This window comes from Cygnus olor, chromosome Z (assembly GCF_009769625.2).
Source record: "Cygnus olor isolate bCygOlo1 chromosome Z, bCygOlo1.pri.v2, whole genome shotgun sequence".
In the NCBI taxonomy this organism is placed as follows: Eukaryota; Metazoa; Chordata; class Aves; order Anseriformes; family Anatidae; genus Cygnus; species Cygnus olor.
In genome coordinates this window covers 27,207,380-27,224,476 of record NC_049198.1, presented here as the reverse complement: position 1 = coordinate 27,224,476, position 17,097 = coordinate 27,207,380, and the positions used below count along the sequence as shown (strand labels likewise).

Below are 17,097 nucleotides of genomic sequence, written 5' to 3'. Positions count from 1 at the left end.
TATCTGGTATGCAGCCTAAATTTAACCTGAGAAAAAAATAGCATGATTTTGTCAGACACCTAATTAATTGCAAGCAGGAATATGCATCGTAACAATGTTGCATTCCATTTATTCTACTCAACTTCTTTATGCTTCCCGAAATAACTCCCCAAAAACATCACAGGTTAGCTTCTAACTACTGTAACATTACACTCACCATCACAACCCTTGACACTTTTCAGTTTGATCAGAGTAGATCTTGCACAGATTACAAGCAGTGTATTCCACCGGTTTGACTATCAAAAGCTACAGTACAGATGCATCTGAGCCAAACAGATTTTCGATTCTGCAGAGTTGTTCAGCCTCACACTGCATGCGATTAAAGCAAAGAAGCAGCTGCTGGCAAGAGAGCACTGCAGGAACACAAATACTGAATGAGTCCTACTGGTCAATTTAAGTAAGGGAAGAGCCAAACTTTATGTTTGCTGCCAAACATTACACAAATGGGATCTGTACAGTCCAGGTTTCACCTTTTCAGATGTGCTGTCACAGCCCTACAGTACAACTTAACCTAATTTTAACCTGCTACCTGTGCCCTTATCATTCTTACCTGCTATAGTCTGATTTTCTTGTGCACTGCTGTCATTCTGCACTCCATGAGCAAAAGAGAGCCAAAGCTACATCGTAAGCTCATGGAAAACAAAGGCAGTTTTCATATAAAGCATCAATACCTGCTACAGAGGGGACAAATCACCTGATGCTGACGTCCAGTTTCAACCACAGCCCAAAAGATACCTATTTCCAAAAAGCAAACCACAGGTGCATAGCTTGGTCTCAATGTTAGAAGCTCCTGATCAGGGCAAAAATACACCTGAAGGCCAACAGCTCTCCTCAAGTCTCACCCTGATCTAAGTTGCTACTGGGCAGTCCACTATGAATCCATCTAAATTTCATGTAGTGTCTCAATTAGCAACAGCTTGTTTCCTGATAAAAAAAAAAGCAAAAACAATCATCTGTGAGCCCTTCATGACATATCTTTAACTGTTCCCTAACAACAGGACAGTAAGTTATTCAGTCCCAGCAATTCAGAGGGTAACTTACAGCTAGTGTATCTCTCACCATATAAAAACTCTTCCATGCTCTGAGAGACAGGAATGTCCTTTATTCCACTGCATATAATGTCAAGCACATGGAATAGTGAGCTAAATTAAGGATAAACATGGCAAAACTAACTCAACCAATTTGTCAGGCAGTTTGAAATTCGTGGGCTCTTACCACCTTTGTGATTGTTTCAGATAGCTCTTTTCAGAAAAATACTGTACTGTCATATCTATTACTTAAAGAGAAATAGTAGGTTCCTTACTTCAAGTACTACGTGTACAGTAGGACAAATGTTCCCTTGTGTGGGTAGGTAAAAGATGCACCTTACATGAGGCTGTGAGACTCAAAACTGGGAAAGGACTCCAAAATACAAAGGAGTATTTTGTAGTGCCTTCCCTTTTGGAATGGGAACACAGCCAAGACTGATGGTTACAAACAAAACACAGTACTGGCATTGCTGACGTACAAAATGTGATGTACTCTGTGATGAGCAAAGTACTTGATGCAAGCCCACGTACGTCCTGCCAATGTTGCAGTGGCCTACTCAGATCTTGTATTCAGGCTCTGAACTGACATTTACAAGCATTCAGTTCTCTCCAGCACTCACACTATAGGAGGCTTATGTATGTACGTCATGTTATCTGCTGCACAGGAGAACAGAGAAGACAGAAAACATGGAAAAACACTACAACTACGTGCAGTCATGTACCTGATGTGTTCCAGTCTTTTCTTTAAATTATTTTTATTCCTCCAAAGAATCATGACTTTCAAAAGAGAACAATAGTACTTCACATGAGATGCAGTTGCTGCTTCAGAATTTAACCAGGGAAATCTGTGAAAAGGGTTGATCATTGCACAATAGTAATTCGATGGAAGACAAAGAAAGGAACCCCTTTGCAGAGAAAGCTGTGTTTACCACTCTTGCTGCAAAGGCTTTTCTGTTATACCCTCACAGTAATTGCTGTATTTTGTCCACCCGCTCTGTTAGAAGCACCAGCAGCCAGTCTGGCGCAGACGGTATAGGCAGTGGTGGATGTCCATTTTACTCCCAGCTTTCTACTGCCAGGGATCATCTATTTTGCTTCTGGTTGGACTTAGCCCTGCTCTGTTCATTCCCTAATGGAAATAAGTAGGAAGTAGCTGATTAGACTGAAGAAAGGGTAACTCTTCTCCTTTGTTAAATGAAACGAGCAGTGGAAGAGGTGAGATCAAAATTAAATAAATGACATTTAAAGAGATTGGTCAAAAAATTGACTACAGAGATTAGAGCCAGTTTTATATACACACCCCAATGCTTGGGAAAAGATATTACTCAAAAAGGTGTAAATTTGTTTGCAAAGCCAGTTGCCAAAATATGTGCACTTTCAGCTTGACAAGCTGTACAGTGGAGAGGAAAGAAAAAATCAAAATCCCTGTTCATTTCTCAGCAAGAGAAACAACTAGGAGTGTGTTTATTGTGTCTGCATTTACAGCTGAGAAAACAGAAGGTTGTACCAGCTGCCCTCTTGTATGCCCTTTTCCAATTTTAAAGGCAAACCGAAGAAAGCATTCATTGTTGGCTGCTTAAACACTCATTGAACTACATTCTGGGCCAAATCCTTACTTGGTCCAAAGAGACAGCACACTGTTCCCTCAGCTAAAAGGGATCTGCCTCAGTCAGCTGGGTAGCTGACACACCACACATGCACACAGATCATGAACGAGGCTAAAGCTGGGAGGTAAGGACTACAACTCTGCCACATTTCAAGGACGTGCCATCCCAGTGTTCCACAAGACCTGTCACAGTGATGAAGATGGAAAACAAATGCAGAGATGAGAGCAACCGTGGAGCTGTTCCTGAAGTGAACAACCCCACGTTTACTAGTCCCTCAGGTTCTTGAACTAGCATAGCAAAGAGAAGACACTGCAGCAGCTGGAAAGCCTGGTGACATAGGGTTTTAGCAAATTAGGAGGTATCATGAGGTGATAGGAGGGGCTTCTAAGTCTCATCATTCCCCACCACCACCCTAAAAAAAGGAGTAAGGAAAGGATTATTCTGTCTGTGAACTAAAGATTTACAAACTAAAGGACATAGATGGAAAAAGGGGTAACCAGAACTCTGCCAGAAGGAAAATTAAAGGTAGCTGCGCAGAGTGACAGGAGTGCCTGGTACAGAGAAGCACTGAAAATGCAGCTGGCCTCATTCCAGCAGACAGCATAGATATGTTATCTGGAGCATGCAGCTTTAAAAATAGCTCACTATTAAAGTAGCATTAACAACAACAAAAAATACTAGACACTGAATTCAGGTTATTCACATGTCTACTAGGCATCTTACCTTCAGAAAATTACATCATAATTTCTCATTTCTGGGAAAAGAGAGAGAGAGAGTAATAACCTCAGAAATCACCCAAGGAAAATGTTAAGCTATGACCTTTGCTTATCAGTACCTCTATTCAATTGCAGCAAAGCATTGTTTTGTGGGTCTGTTTGTAATACAAGCTTCTTCTCCTCTTAGGAACTGGAATACTTTTTCACAGGTACATGCTGCAGAAATAAGCATCTATGCAAACTGAATAAATGTACCTGTTTTTTTTTTTATTTTTTTCCCTACATTTTAATGTTTTTGGACATTCTGAATAAGATAAAAGTATTTAGTAAAAATGAATCATCAGAATCAAGCAACAGTGTTAGCTTTTCAAATTCCTTTATTAATATGGCCAAAAATAAATCAACAACCCAGTGAATATAATCAGGTTATTTTTTAAATGGCTTAGTAGCTGATTGTTCACCAAACATCTTCAGACCTACAGAAGCACGAACATCCATTTGTGTAACTAAAAACAGCTAGCTATTTGAAAATTGACACTTCAATTGCTAAAGAGAGATGCAGAAGTAGATCTCTCTTCTCCCTGTCAAGTAATTTTGATTTTGTTATGACCATTTTGTCCACAAGCTGTTTAACAGAACAAATGAAGATCAGAGCCATGAGTGGCACATTATCTCATCCCTTATCAAGGTCCTGTTAATGTTCTTCCAACTTCCAAAAGCTTTCGCCTGCCAGAATCTGCATCGCATCTGCTCTCTGTTAATATATACTATGCAACAACATATATCAAAACCACAGAAGTTCTCAGAGCACAACACAACAGATCCCATTGGATTGTTTTACTAAACCAACTGTCTTCACTGTTGCTGGCAAAGCGGAGAACACTCTTCTTAATTGTTAGAAATTCTAATAAGATGGTGTAAACCTTTTCTATTTGCTTGATCAGAGTGTGTTCATCTTATATGCCTTGCGGAACCTAACAAGCTTGTGTACAATGATTTGTTAAAAATTAAGATCACATGGGTTTTTCCTTGTATTGCAGTGAAAAGGGAAGCTCTCACTGAAAAGTGTATGTGGACCTTGTATTTCATCTGTGACATAACATGAAAAAAAGGTTCTAGTGCCTTTGTCATTCTCTCCATCAGTTTATGCTACAAAATCTGCACATGACTTGCCATCATTCAAGAGCACTGACAACGTTTTTAAGAAAATATGATGCAGAGGAGGAAATCTCATGTAGCTGATTACCAGAAAGATGTCCTGGTTCCAGCTTTGCTTCCAGCTGGTGCTGCTTCCACAGTATGAAACCAACAGTATCATGAAATTGCATGTACTGGTATTATCAGCACTCATGATGTTAGTCTCTTGGAGAATTTTTCTTCAATCTTTGTAAAGAAAAGAAAAAGCAGACAGACATACAGAAATAAACCCCTTTCCAAGCTCATCTACACTGCAATATGACCTGAATGTTTGAAAACATTTCACACACTTAATGTATCTCCAGTCCCACCCTTTTACAAGCATTACTTTCTGTTACAAATAAGAGAAAAGCAATTAAAACAGAAAATCGTGAGCAAACCCAGGTAAGTGAATCAGCTTTACAACATGCACATTCAACCCAACACATATTTTGAAATTAACAGCTGTGGTAACCTACACAACTCTTATGCCAACATCAGGACACTACAGAGCCAACACTACTTTCTATGAAGCTTTCAGCTCCAGCTCCTAACTTAAATTTCTCGAGAATAAAATTTACCAAAACAAAATGCTCCTGTTTTAAAAACCCATTTTCAACCAAATACTTGTTCTCATCTTATGAGAAGCTCATTCACAGTTGCTTATACATTTCACCTAAACCTGATTCACCCCACACAAAATCATCACCGATGGCAACAAATTAACACCATAACTTATCTCATAAATTGCCTTCACTCTTTACTAGTGAATACAGTAAGGTACTCACTACCACTGACATCCCCAAGAAATGCTATACATAATTTGGAAGACTTTTGACTTCTTACTCATTTCTGTGTTTTGAACTTGTGACATTCAAACTGTTCAGCATTTTGAGTACACACTGTTTGTACTGGTACAAAACCATATATTTTCCCAAGGACACATGCTTTACCTTTCTTAACCTATTTCAGTATTTTATACATTACACGTGAAGACAGATAAAGCTAAAATGACACAAAGTTAAAATGGGATTCATTTGTTGTTTGAATGTCTACCCTTGCTTTTGCTTAGACCACAATCCAGTGCTACTAAACTTATATAAACAGAAAAAAACAGTTTAGTTCAGCTTGACAAGGAGTAACTTAAGACTGAAATCACCAGGAACTCATGCTTAAATCTTCTAGATAGATGACAAATACAAAACTGACGTCAACAAATACTAAAATTTTGCCATCTTCTGAGTCTGCTCATTTCACCAAATACAAACAAGACTTGCATGTTCTGATAAATGCTTTCCATATTGTATGTTACTTAATTAATGTTTGTATAATAATTAAGATGTTGACATTTGCAGAAAGGTAATGTTTTAATTCAATTTTTTTTCTTAAGATAGTTGTTCACATCAAAGGAAAACAGCACTCTGGTAAACACCTCTCTCTTTTGCCAAGATAATAAAATATATAAATTAAGCCTGTAAATGAATACCTGTTAACCTTACAAGTAAAAACACAATACCCTGCTTGGTCAATAAACAAACAAAAAAAAAGGTTCACAAAAAAGGTTCATAAAAAGGGTTCAAAAGCATAATAATTTCAAAGAAAATCAAAGATTATCAGAAAACAACAGTAAGGCTGTCTTAGAAAGATAAATACAATTATAAACATAAAACTTTATTAGTCTTTTCTTTGAATTAAGAGATCAAATTCAACAGTTCAAATAATTCTAATTCAAATCAACTTGTCTGTAGTAAAACAACTATGGTCTACAGCATGTCAATGTTATTAGATTATTCCTTAATGATGTAGTTTATTATTTTTTTCTGCTGTATTAATTTTGATTCAAAATAGAATAAATATTTGCACTACAAAGGAATGATGCAGGTTGATGGATACAATAACCACCAAATTAGCAGTTCCCAAAGAAGGGATCATGGTAGCTATGAGCATAGTTGTAACCCTAATAAAAATTCAGTTTTTATCAAAGCAGTTGCAATCTTCAACATCACCTCACTGGAAAAGATTGATGTACTGGTTAGTACTACTCAGGAAATTTATAACAGACAGAATTCAACAGAAACAGTAACTTTATATGCTTTTTTCTTCTGTTTACATAGCTTTGGAGCTGCTGTCTGGCACTAGCTGCCAATACTATTCAGGAGCCGTAATGGAACCTGAAGCTCTTTTCAGTGGAAGCTGGATGGGGTTAATTCTCAAGTGTATCTTTACAATTATTAGTCATCAAAGCTAGCAAATGAATAAATCTCTGCATGTGTTTGTGTTTTAGATTCTAAAGCTTACAAAAGGCTTTACTTGGTCCTGCTCATTTGTATTCATATGAACTGCTCACTCTTTACATTTTTGGATGCAATGTAACCTCTGTCTAGACTTTCAATATTTCTAAAATATAATACACAATCCGTCTCCAGACAGGGTTTTTGCTGGTGCAGGAACTTATGAAACAACCTTCAGAATGCCACTCAATACAGCAAATGTTAGCTTTATGGTGCGTATAAATCAAACCCTGAGACAAAACTGCCTTTTCTCCTTCAATGTGTAACAAGTACAACATTCAGTCAAGATCTGAATACTTACCACTCACATTATACTTCAGTCTATTTCTAATGCTATCTACTATACAGAATGCTTTCAGCTGTTGGCAAGAAAGACGCTGAAAGATATGCCAATTCTGCTAATATTCTTTTCTTGTAAGAAAGGTAATGAAATCCCTTCTCCCAATAGTAAATGAAAAATGCATCTACATAGGATATGGACTCAGTAAGTTCTCTTCATTTCAGAATCTGACCAGCTTTATCATCCTATTTACTCCAGAAATACCTTTTTTTTTTCAACCTAAGATTGATATATTTATATATTGTTTGTAGAAGAAACTTTCTTTCCCCTTGTTTTAAATATGAAGGGTTTTAAAAATCCAAATGCTTGTCCCTTTAGAGTTAGCAACATTAAAAAAAAAAGCATTGAATGCAAGTCTTCCAACTTTTTCTCTGTTTATATGCAGTGCCTAGAAAATTACTGTCTGGTTGCTGCCAAGCTTAAAGGAAAGATTTTACAAAAGGACACATGAACTACAAAAAGCAGATGACTGAAAAGATCTGTGTCGCAGGGAGAGATTCTTCTGAATGCTTTTCAATGTTACATCTTTATTTAACAGCTCTCCCACAATTTACAGTATGGTTTCAGTGACTGAGTACACCTACTTGAATAAGATATGGCTACAGGACTAGGCTTGCTGAAATTTGGCTCTGGGTTCTCAAGTGTAGCTGTTAGTTATTTTCTCCAAAGACTGCTATAGGTACAGCTCAGACTGTGACAAACTACGGACAGACAATGACAGTATACAAACTGTGAAGGATGGGAAGCAGAGTAGGCACATTTCCCTCTGTGAAGAAGTGAATGAATGCTGGGGCCAGAAGAGCTGTGGAGTCTGTAAAACTATATAACCCTTACATCTGACAGCACTTGCCTGGATAGTGACCAACAGTTCTTCCCATGAAGCATCATCACATTGGGCACCATATGCAACCGCATTAAAAACTGGTATTTCTGTCAGTCACTTACTGCAAATCACTAGAATATTCTACTTAGGTAAGCTTGTCTGCTGCTTCCCTTCCTTGTATCTCCCAGGCTGCCAAAGAGCAGCTCAAGTCTTCTGCAAATGAAATTATTTTGTATTGTTCAACTGAGGCAGGCGTCCAGACTGGTAAAACATACCATTCTGGCTATGAAGAGTATTTTTCCCTCAGACATTTCCATCACTTCTCGATACAATTTCAAAACATAACTGCTGCATGACTTGAATAATGGTCAGATATTTCTGACTCATTTATTTTTATATCTTTTTTTTTTTTTCAGTGCTCATATTTCTGGGGAGGGAGCTAAAGCCAAGTCAGCTTTATCACAGAGAAAACAACTCAAAGGAAGAATTAAGTATCTTGCACAACTGTGTCTGTATCTCTTCTCCTTTTTCTATTTGTGCTGGACCAGGTTAACAGTACTTATTACATTCTGCAGATGAAAATACAAAAACAGGGTATCACGTTACTGTGAATGAATGCCATGCACAGTGTATTCCAAGAGTCAATCTTTTTTTGGTGCATTGTGACTATTTATTATAAGCAATACTTGAGAGCAACTGAATGTTTTCAGGCAACGTTAAATCACTTGATAGACATTAAAGTATTAAACTTCGCAACTTTCTCACCTAAAAAACAGACATGCTGGTAATGACAATGCAGGTGACAATTATTTTGCATGTAATGTTGGACTAACTATTGATACACTGGCATTGCAAGGAATAAGCATATTTCATACATATGGAGACTGCTATAGTCCCAAAATGACTTAATGGCTGAAATCAGACTTCAAAAATGTAACTTGCTACCATGAAAGATATAATGGCATAACTAAGAAGAACTTCCAATAGTTTGATATTGTACCATTTTATGATTATAATCAAGTACAGTTCCCAAACCATAAGCACTGAAATCTACAGAAATAACTCCATTTCCAACAAGTATCAGTCAATGAACAACAATTAAAAATTCGAGGGAGATTGTGCAAGAATTTGGAGAGCACATCCACACACAAACATTTGCACTTTGCAGACAGTGTATATACTTTTTCTGCACTATGATCAGAAAACTCTATTAATGCAATTAAAAAAACCTCTCAAGGAATCTTAACATAAAACTTCCCCAATAGCTTTCAGACACATTGAAAATCTTTGTTGGCACAAAACCTTTACACAGAATCGGCAGAGTTACCTCACCACAAAACCTCTCTCCATTATGCTAATGTTTCTATCATCTGAAAACCACCCTGATGTGAGAAATAGTGACATCTCAGTGAGACAGGACAAAGTAAGGAGAACTGCAGCTCTTTGATCAGGTTGAAAGTGCTCTGCATTCTGATTAGTATTTTTGCTGAGATCCTAGGAGATGAAAGGATTTTTAAGTCTGACAGTTGGGGTGGGGAGGTATTTAGAAGAGAACAAAAAGAGGAGCATTGAAAGCAGGTGACGTCATGCCTCAAAATGGCCTTTACCATCTTATTGACACGCTCCACAATGTTGCATAGCAGTTTCCACACTGCTATTCTTGAGAGCTCCAGATCCTCTGTGGAGACAGTATGGCTGGAGATTCAGTGCTTTAAAAGCATGAAAAGTAGAAACAGGTCTAAATATAATACGTATATTGTATTTCAGGACCCTAAGTACATTATTGTATTACTCCAAAATACTACTTTTCAAAATTATGCACTGCCTGACATCATACAAGGGAAATCTACCCTACAAAGCTTACAAATTCTGGCTCTCCTGTCCTCAAGAAAAACCCACACAGCAAGCATGGAAATGCTGTTTATTTCCCTCTGATTCTTTCCACAGGCAAAGTTTGCCCTTTCATACCACAAATATGTTCAAAATTTGTAGGGGCCTTGGAACTGACTACCCTTCATCTCGTATTGCCAGAAGCATCCAACACTAAGGAGAGACATCAAAATCTCCCCCTTACACTCTACAGACAGTGAAGGCAAAAACCACGGGGCTTTAGGAGCATTCTTCATATTTATGTTCGGGCAAACGCACATACAGTCAACTTACCAGGCAAAATACATGCCATTTGCTCCCAGTGGATTTGTATGCCTTAGAAGATACAATAAAGCTTTTCAGTGATACTGCAATTCTTTTTTTAAAAGCTTACTCTCCTTACATAAAGAACAAAAAAATGTGCTTTGAACTGTTTTTCATTAAGGAAGTGACAAGCCAGAAAAAGAGATTTCTTGACAAAGCTTCTCTATCCCTTAGCTCTCCCTCTCTACCACCTCCTTTATGTCTCATGGTGTGGCCGCTTTTGCAGGACTCTGTGTTAAACATCCTCCCAGCTGCCAAGAGATATCTTTCTAAACATGTCCTTCATTTGAACTCTAGCGTAAGTGCAAAATGTAAAGAATAATAAAAGGGACCTTGTGGGTACCAACCACATCTTGTATTTCCTGAAGCTAGCACACTTATTTTCATTTGAAAGGGAAGCTTATGTTATAATTGGGATTTTTACATTTTCACATGAATTACAGACCTCTCTATACTGTCTCACTACCTGCATGCTAATGCATTTTGAGAATAAATAGCTCCATGTAACATGAGGGAATTAAGTCTCCCGGAAAACCATTTCGAACATCACTAAAAGACTAAGCATTTCACAACATCAGAACCAAGCAGCATTAAAAGGACACATACAAGAAAAATTCCAACCAAAGCTTGTCTGACAAGCCACGTGACATTTCAGAACCCTTCCATTCTCTCCTTACAGATTACTAAAATCTGTATCAATTATAAAAACCTCTACTTTAGAACACGTTATTAAGGATAAAAACCCTGTATTATAAACTGAGGTGCTAACCAGGCACAGAGGAAGACTGGGAAAGATGTTTATATGTTAGACATCTATACTCTATTCTCTTCCTTTTATTGTGGAAGCTTTCCTGTGCTTTTAATTTTTTGTCACTCTCTCTCTCAACTTCTTGTTTTCAAGAAGGAAGTAAGAGCCTTAAAGATACATTACATGTAAACAGCTCACTCAACTATCTTGATTGTTTTTGTCTGTGACATTTTGAGACTCCACAATTAAACTACCACACTTTTCTCTTGGTGTCAGGGCATTCAAAGGTTCCTTGGCATCCTCTACCCTACAAGGCCTGATTGAATTAGAGAGAACTGGAGTCTGTGTGGCACAACTTACACTACAAACTTCAAGAAAGTTAGCAGAAGGTACTAACAGTGCACATGTAAAACAAAACCAAGGGCTTTTCTCAAACAGCCTTTACTTTCTCCTGTTTTCTTATCACCAGGACTTTTTGCAGAATCAAAACCTGATTTCTGCACATAGATTCCTTATGACAGGATTAATGAAATCTTGATCAGGAGGAATGAAAGCTCCAACAACCTGTACTCTTTAAGAGATTCTTCCTCCTCCTTCTATTTTTTCATTGTAAGATATTACAGATATATTTCATTATAAGATATTACAGCAAACTGGATTCTTTTGTTTCCATCTTGAAGCTCTGAGGTTCGGGTATTGCACAATAGTACCAGATGATTAGAGATTCGAAGTGTAATGCAGTCCTGCTCTTAAAACTATGCTTTTACTTATAACAGCCATACAGTAAACTTCTTCATTAAAGTAACAATAATTGTTATTTACATATTACCACTTGGCATTATTTGTAAAAATGTTTTCTCATGCACTTTGACTGTATCAGCTATGATCACCATCATCAGGAAATCTAGCTTTCAAGACATGTATGTAACCATCCATGAAATTACTAATGTATGTACATGTATGTAACCATGAAAGAACTAATTTATTTTAGTGATCAGCAAGATTTACTGCCCTCTCAATTTAGAGACACTCATTTGAAGCAAGCAAGCATTCAACCTGACACCAGCAGAAAAGGTACCCAATATACTTTACTCAACACAAAAATAGTTGTAGAAAACCCTAACAACCTGTGCAATAAGATGAACTACACAGTTAATCAGGGACACAAAATGAAAAAGGGATATTAAAAAACCCTTCAAAGCTATACTTTGTTTAGTCTTGCTGTCTTGATCATTTCCACGGCAACCCAGTATACAGTTCTGTTCATTCTAAGAAAACAAGCTTCTCCAAGACCCACACTTACACATGCAAATATGCATATAGCCAATTTAGTTAAATTATAACTTGAAGGATAAAAAAGGTAGAGAAGGAAACACTGTGAACAGACGTAATTCCTTATGATTTCAGCATCCCTAATTTAAATCATAGCTGGCAGTTGTATTAGCAGTTCAGTATCTCAGACTAACATGCTCGACAGGAGTCAATGGCAGGGGTCTGGAAGGAGGGTAGCCATGACAAAAGGGAAGTTACCAAAAAGGCCCTTAGCTGTGAGTGGAAAGACTCGTCAACAAGACGTACATTGCAACAGAGAAATCAAAGCCAATATGCTGGAAAGGGTCAGAGTCTTTAAAGGGCAAGACTTTATGATATTTACTTGTATTTCTCAAAGTTCACGTTGAGAGTAAAGATGCTTACTTGTAAAGGTAATATTCAGCTTGATCCACTTCCTCTCGTGAAGAAATGTTGTCAACAAACTGATTAAAAAATAAGAAATAAAAGCTTCAGAAGGGGCATTCACAAAGGATATTAGAAGAAAATGCCATCCGGATAAACACAACATATTTGTTTTACATATTTAAGTAACTAAAAATAATGGAGGTCTTCAAGTCTTTGCTCATTTCTAGTCAGGTTTCTTCTGGACTGCAGGAAGTAAAATCTTTTCTGAACTCAAACAATTCCCCCCTCACCTGTAAGAACTGCTATGTACTTTGAAAACATGGAGACAACCTAGGAATCACATCTATAAAGCACAGTACCCACTACTTTTGTTCCTTCTTGCATAATTTTTTCTACTTCAAACATATCCTTTAATTTGAATGTGCCTTCAGTTGCTTTTTTTCTGATTTTCAGTGAGTCTCAACATGCCTTTGCTCTCTTTCTAAAAATCACTCTTTTCCCTAACATTTTCCTGTTTTGCCCATTCATACGATAAATTCTAAAGGACAGGGACAATAAATGCAAATAACAGTAAGAAAAAAAATCATTCCCCCATACTATAAAGCACAACTTTCCAACCATTTAAAACTTCACCTACTCCAGGCATTGTTACAAAATTCCCAGTGCTATCAACTATTTAATTAAAACCAAGGCTTTCAACCAGACTTTCTCCTATGGTAACAGTGAATCCTGTTTTCCTGTTTATTTATCGTAAGTATAAAGATGCTGGAACCCTATATAATACCTTTACCTCTGAATATATAAACAACATGTTCTCAAAGTCAGTGCTTTTCTTTATCCTAAGAATGAGCTAAAAATAGTTTTTAGACAGTTTAAGCTGACTGGTGCTTGCTTTCAAGTTTCTTAACTTTCCTTACGTATGTGTACATGTAGATCTCATCTCTGAGTGTGGCAATAGCATGCCCATGTGCTTTATTTACATTTTAGAAAATGAGAATTTTATGTGAGCTACAGGTATTGGAAAGTGGGGCTGTTTGAAAACCTGGAAATGACACTTCTCCAGGGAATAGGTCGGCCCAAAGCAGAAACATGAGGAGGGAAAGAAGTAAATCTGGTTAAGAAATAAAAGGAACACCCATTTCCTCCACGTACAGTCTCAGAGCCAATGATCAAGGATGTTCAGTAACCATACAAAACATTCTGTGACTCTTCAGTTAGTGGCACTAATGATTCTAATTAGCATTAATGTTGTTATTGAGGTACCAGGTTGGTGGATTCAACTTTTGGGGGGCAATTTTGAAAATTGATTTTTAAAAATCAAGTGACATTTATTCTGCTTCTTCAGCACAAATGGTCACATACACAGAGAACTTAAAAGCACATCTCACATCTCTGCCTACCCAAATTAATCCATCCAGACACCAGAACTGGTTATTAATTACAGTTAAGAATAATGGTTTCACTTAACCCTGTCAACATTTGTCCTGCGTCAGTCTGCTGAGGTGAGGAAAGAAAACTATAGAGGCAAAACGTAGCTACCCCTACCTCACTTTGATGGGAGCCTGGAGGTGGAGGAAGATGGATGTGGACAGGCAGTGTACCAATGCACTGCATTCCCTTAGCAGCCTGGGTTCTTATGAAATATCTGAGAGGACATTAAAACTCTCACTAACAAAGAGAGAAAGCACAAGAAGGGAGGGAATATATATTAGAGAAATACAGAGCCCAAGTAACAAAGCAAGGCCCAATTTTGCTAAGAAAAAAAAATTATTTATTTTAAAGACCCTACAGTCCAGATACTAACTAATGAGCAGAAAGTAATAATAAAACATCTTTACACAATAATTTAACAGTATAACAAGACATTTACGATCCCACAACTCCCGACAGAGGTGGTATCATTCATCTCCTCTGGGCTTCCTTAATTTCATAAGCATTCTGTTGTCATCTCCATCACTTTACAATTGGAATTTATTTTCTTACCCGGTCTATTGTCAAAGAGCTGACAGGCAGCTTTCTTTCATAGGTTCTGTCCATTAAGTTGGCTAATTCAGCTGAAGAAAAGAGAAAAATAGTACGTTTAATCAACTGATATTACAGGAAAACCTGCAGAGCTGTCATGTAACTTGGAATAGTACCTGCGTCCATAAAATCAAATTCTGGTTCCTTATTTTGGTTCTCATTTTGAAGTTGCATATAACAATACTTTCAATTATTATTAATTACTTTTACAGAAAATAATACGTGGAAAGGTACTCAACGTGATGATTTAAAAATTTTTAGAAGACCTGGGAAAAAAAAGGAAACTATGCTATAACGTATGGGATGAAATGAGTATAGCTAATATATCTCATCTAAAAACCTTGAACAGATGTCCTGATACTTGACACTTGCTTTCAAGCTTCATGTATGCTGGACAGTGCCTTTGGTGTTTGTCCTTCCCTTTGTGTTAAAACAAAGAGACACAGAAAGAAGCAGTACCATACAGAAAAACCCTACTGTCACAAACAGCAGGTTAAAGAAATTCTGTTAACCAAACTGGGCACTGTGCCAGTGCCTTATTAACTTTATAGCATTCTGCTCAAGCAGTCATATAACAATATTAATTTGACCATACCGAAATTGTAAAGCTTTTGACTGTTGAACAGGTAGACAAATATAGAACTACATGAATTTAATCTCTAGTTTTAGTTTTGTACTGTTCCTGGAAAATAATTATAACTCAGGAAGGGTAAGGTGCTCACTGTATGCACAGCGTCAGCTGTTTTGGTTCTTACCTGAGACATGAACTGATGATATTCAATTTACCCTATTTAGAGACTTCAACCGTACTCTTTCCTTCTTTTCTCCCTCATTTTCCAGGAACAGGAATCCAACGTATTCTCATCACATCACTAGTATCTCCCTTCCTCCAGTGCACCCCAAGGCTCCAATCATTACTAAACCAGCTTCTTTGTCACCTCTGTATCAGTCCCATTGGCCATGCTGCAAGAGCCAATGGCTTGGCTCATTTTACAATTCATTTTCCAAAAAGGTCATCTGATTCCCATACCTGTCCATGGAACATGAGGTGGACACAATTTACAGCATCACATCAGAATTGACTAAGCCTTCTATGCTGGCAAAATTAGAAATGACAGGAAGCAGCATTGTACCAGTAACACACAGTGACTCCAAGGGATGCAGTCCATGTATGTTCTGTTCACAGAACAAGTGATTTAAAAGTGCTCTTGCATCACCAGTGAATATTAACAGTAATCTAACAGTTCAGTTAGAGTATTCTTCACTTCTAACAGCAGAAATAGTATTCAATGCTACTCTGGTCTTAAAAATGCTCTCTCAAATTACAGCATGTGCAAAGATTTTTGCTGTAATAAAATGTCAGGAGTCTGTCTTGCCTGAGTCTTAGTTTGGATAATGCTGCTGTCTGTTGCATACCAGTATTTCGTATTTACATAACCTCTTCCTTTCTGAGGCACTTGAAGGTGTTATTTGAAACACCAAAAGACTATCTTTGACATGCAGTTATTTTTAGCTAAGGGAAGGTGAGCATTTTGTGACCATGAAAAGGAATGGAAACTAAGGGCAAAAATGCCAAGGCAAGTACCAGCTCCTGCAAAATACAACATAGGATGCTGAAATTATGTAGGCCACCAATGCCACACTACACCACAAAGCCAATAAGACAGCAGATCAACTTTTTGAATAGTAAAGCATTCTATGTGGGAATATCCATACAGAAAGTATTTGTATTTTACTCTGTATTACCTGTCTCCCCAGCACTCAGGAAGGTCATGATGCAGCACATAGCTAAAGTCCTTGAGGGCATTACCAATACTGCTAGAATTTAAGAGAGGGCAGATGCTGCAGCTGGGTCAACTTGACAGGAATCAAGAATGGCTAGATTCTTGCCTAAATTTACTAAGCCTACTGTCAGCCAACGTTCTTCATTTGTGCTTTGAGATGGCTGAAGAGAAGTGTTTACTCAAATCTGCTATATTTGATGACAAAGCAACATGGATCTGAGACAGACAATGGCACAGGTTGGGAACTTAATTATTTACTCCAGAAAAATTTCTGTTACGCATCTCACTCAGAAAACACTAAGGTGACACTTGAGGCCATCGTGGGCTATACTCAACCTTGAGCTTGGCAGTTCTTTTGTGTAAGTACTCATGAACATGAAAAGTCCACTTTAGGAACACTGAGTACTTAAGGAGATTAAAAACCAAATTAATACAATGCCATGAGTGCAAGATCTCAAGACTGTTAGCAATTTATACAAATGCCAACTTTAGGAGACTTCCCATACAGAATTTTAACAATTGACCTTTTGTGTTGTCTACAAAGGTAATTCCACCAAAGCTTCAGCATGGAAGTCAACATCAATCACTTACCTATCAGCTCCAGTACATGAATAACAATAAAAAGAAAGTTAATGAAAAAAAAAAAAAAGCAA

General features: G+C 37.4%; 1 protein-coding gene across 1 annotated transcript in view; it reads right to left on the bottom strand.

Annotated features, from left to right (window-relative positions):
• MRPS27 (mitochondrial ribosomal protein S27) overlaps nt 1-17,097 on the bottom strand; it is a 45,959-nt gene that overhangs the window by 23,513 nt on the left and 5,349 nt on the right. The window contains exons 3-4 of the mRNA XM_040539897.1: nt 14,622-14,692; nt 12,657-12,715 (exon numbers count right to left, since the gene is read on the bottom strand). Of these exons, the coding sequence (XP_040395831.1) occupies nt 12,657-12,715; nt 14,622-14,692 (130 nt within the window). The remainder of the gene's footprint in view (nt 1-12,656; nt 12,716-14,621; nt 14,693-17,097) is intronic.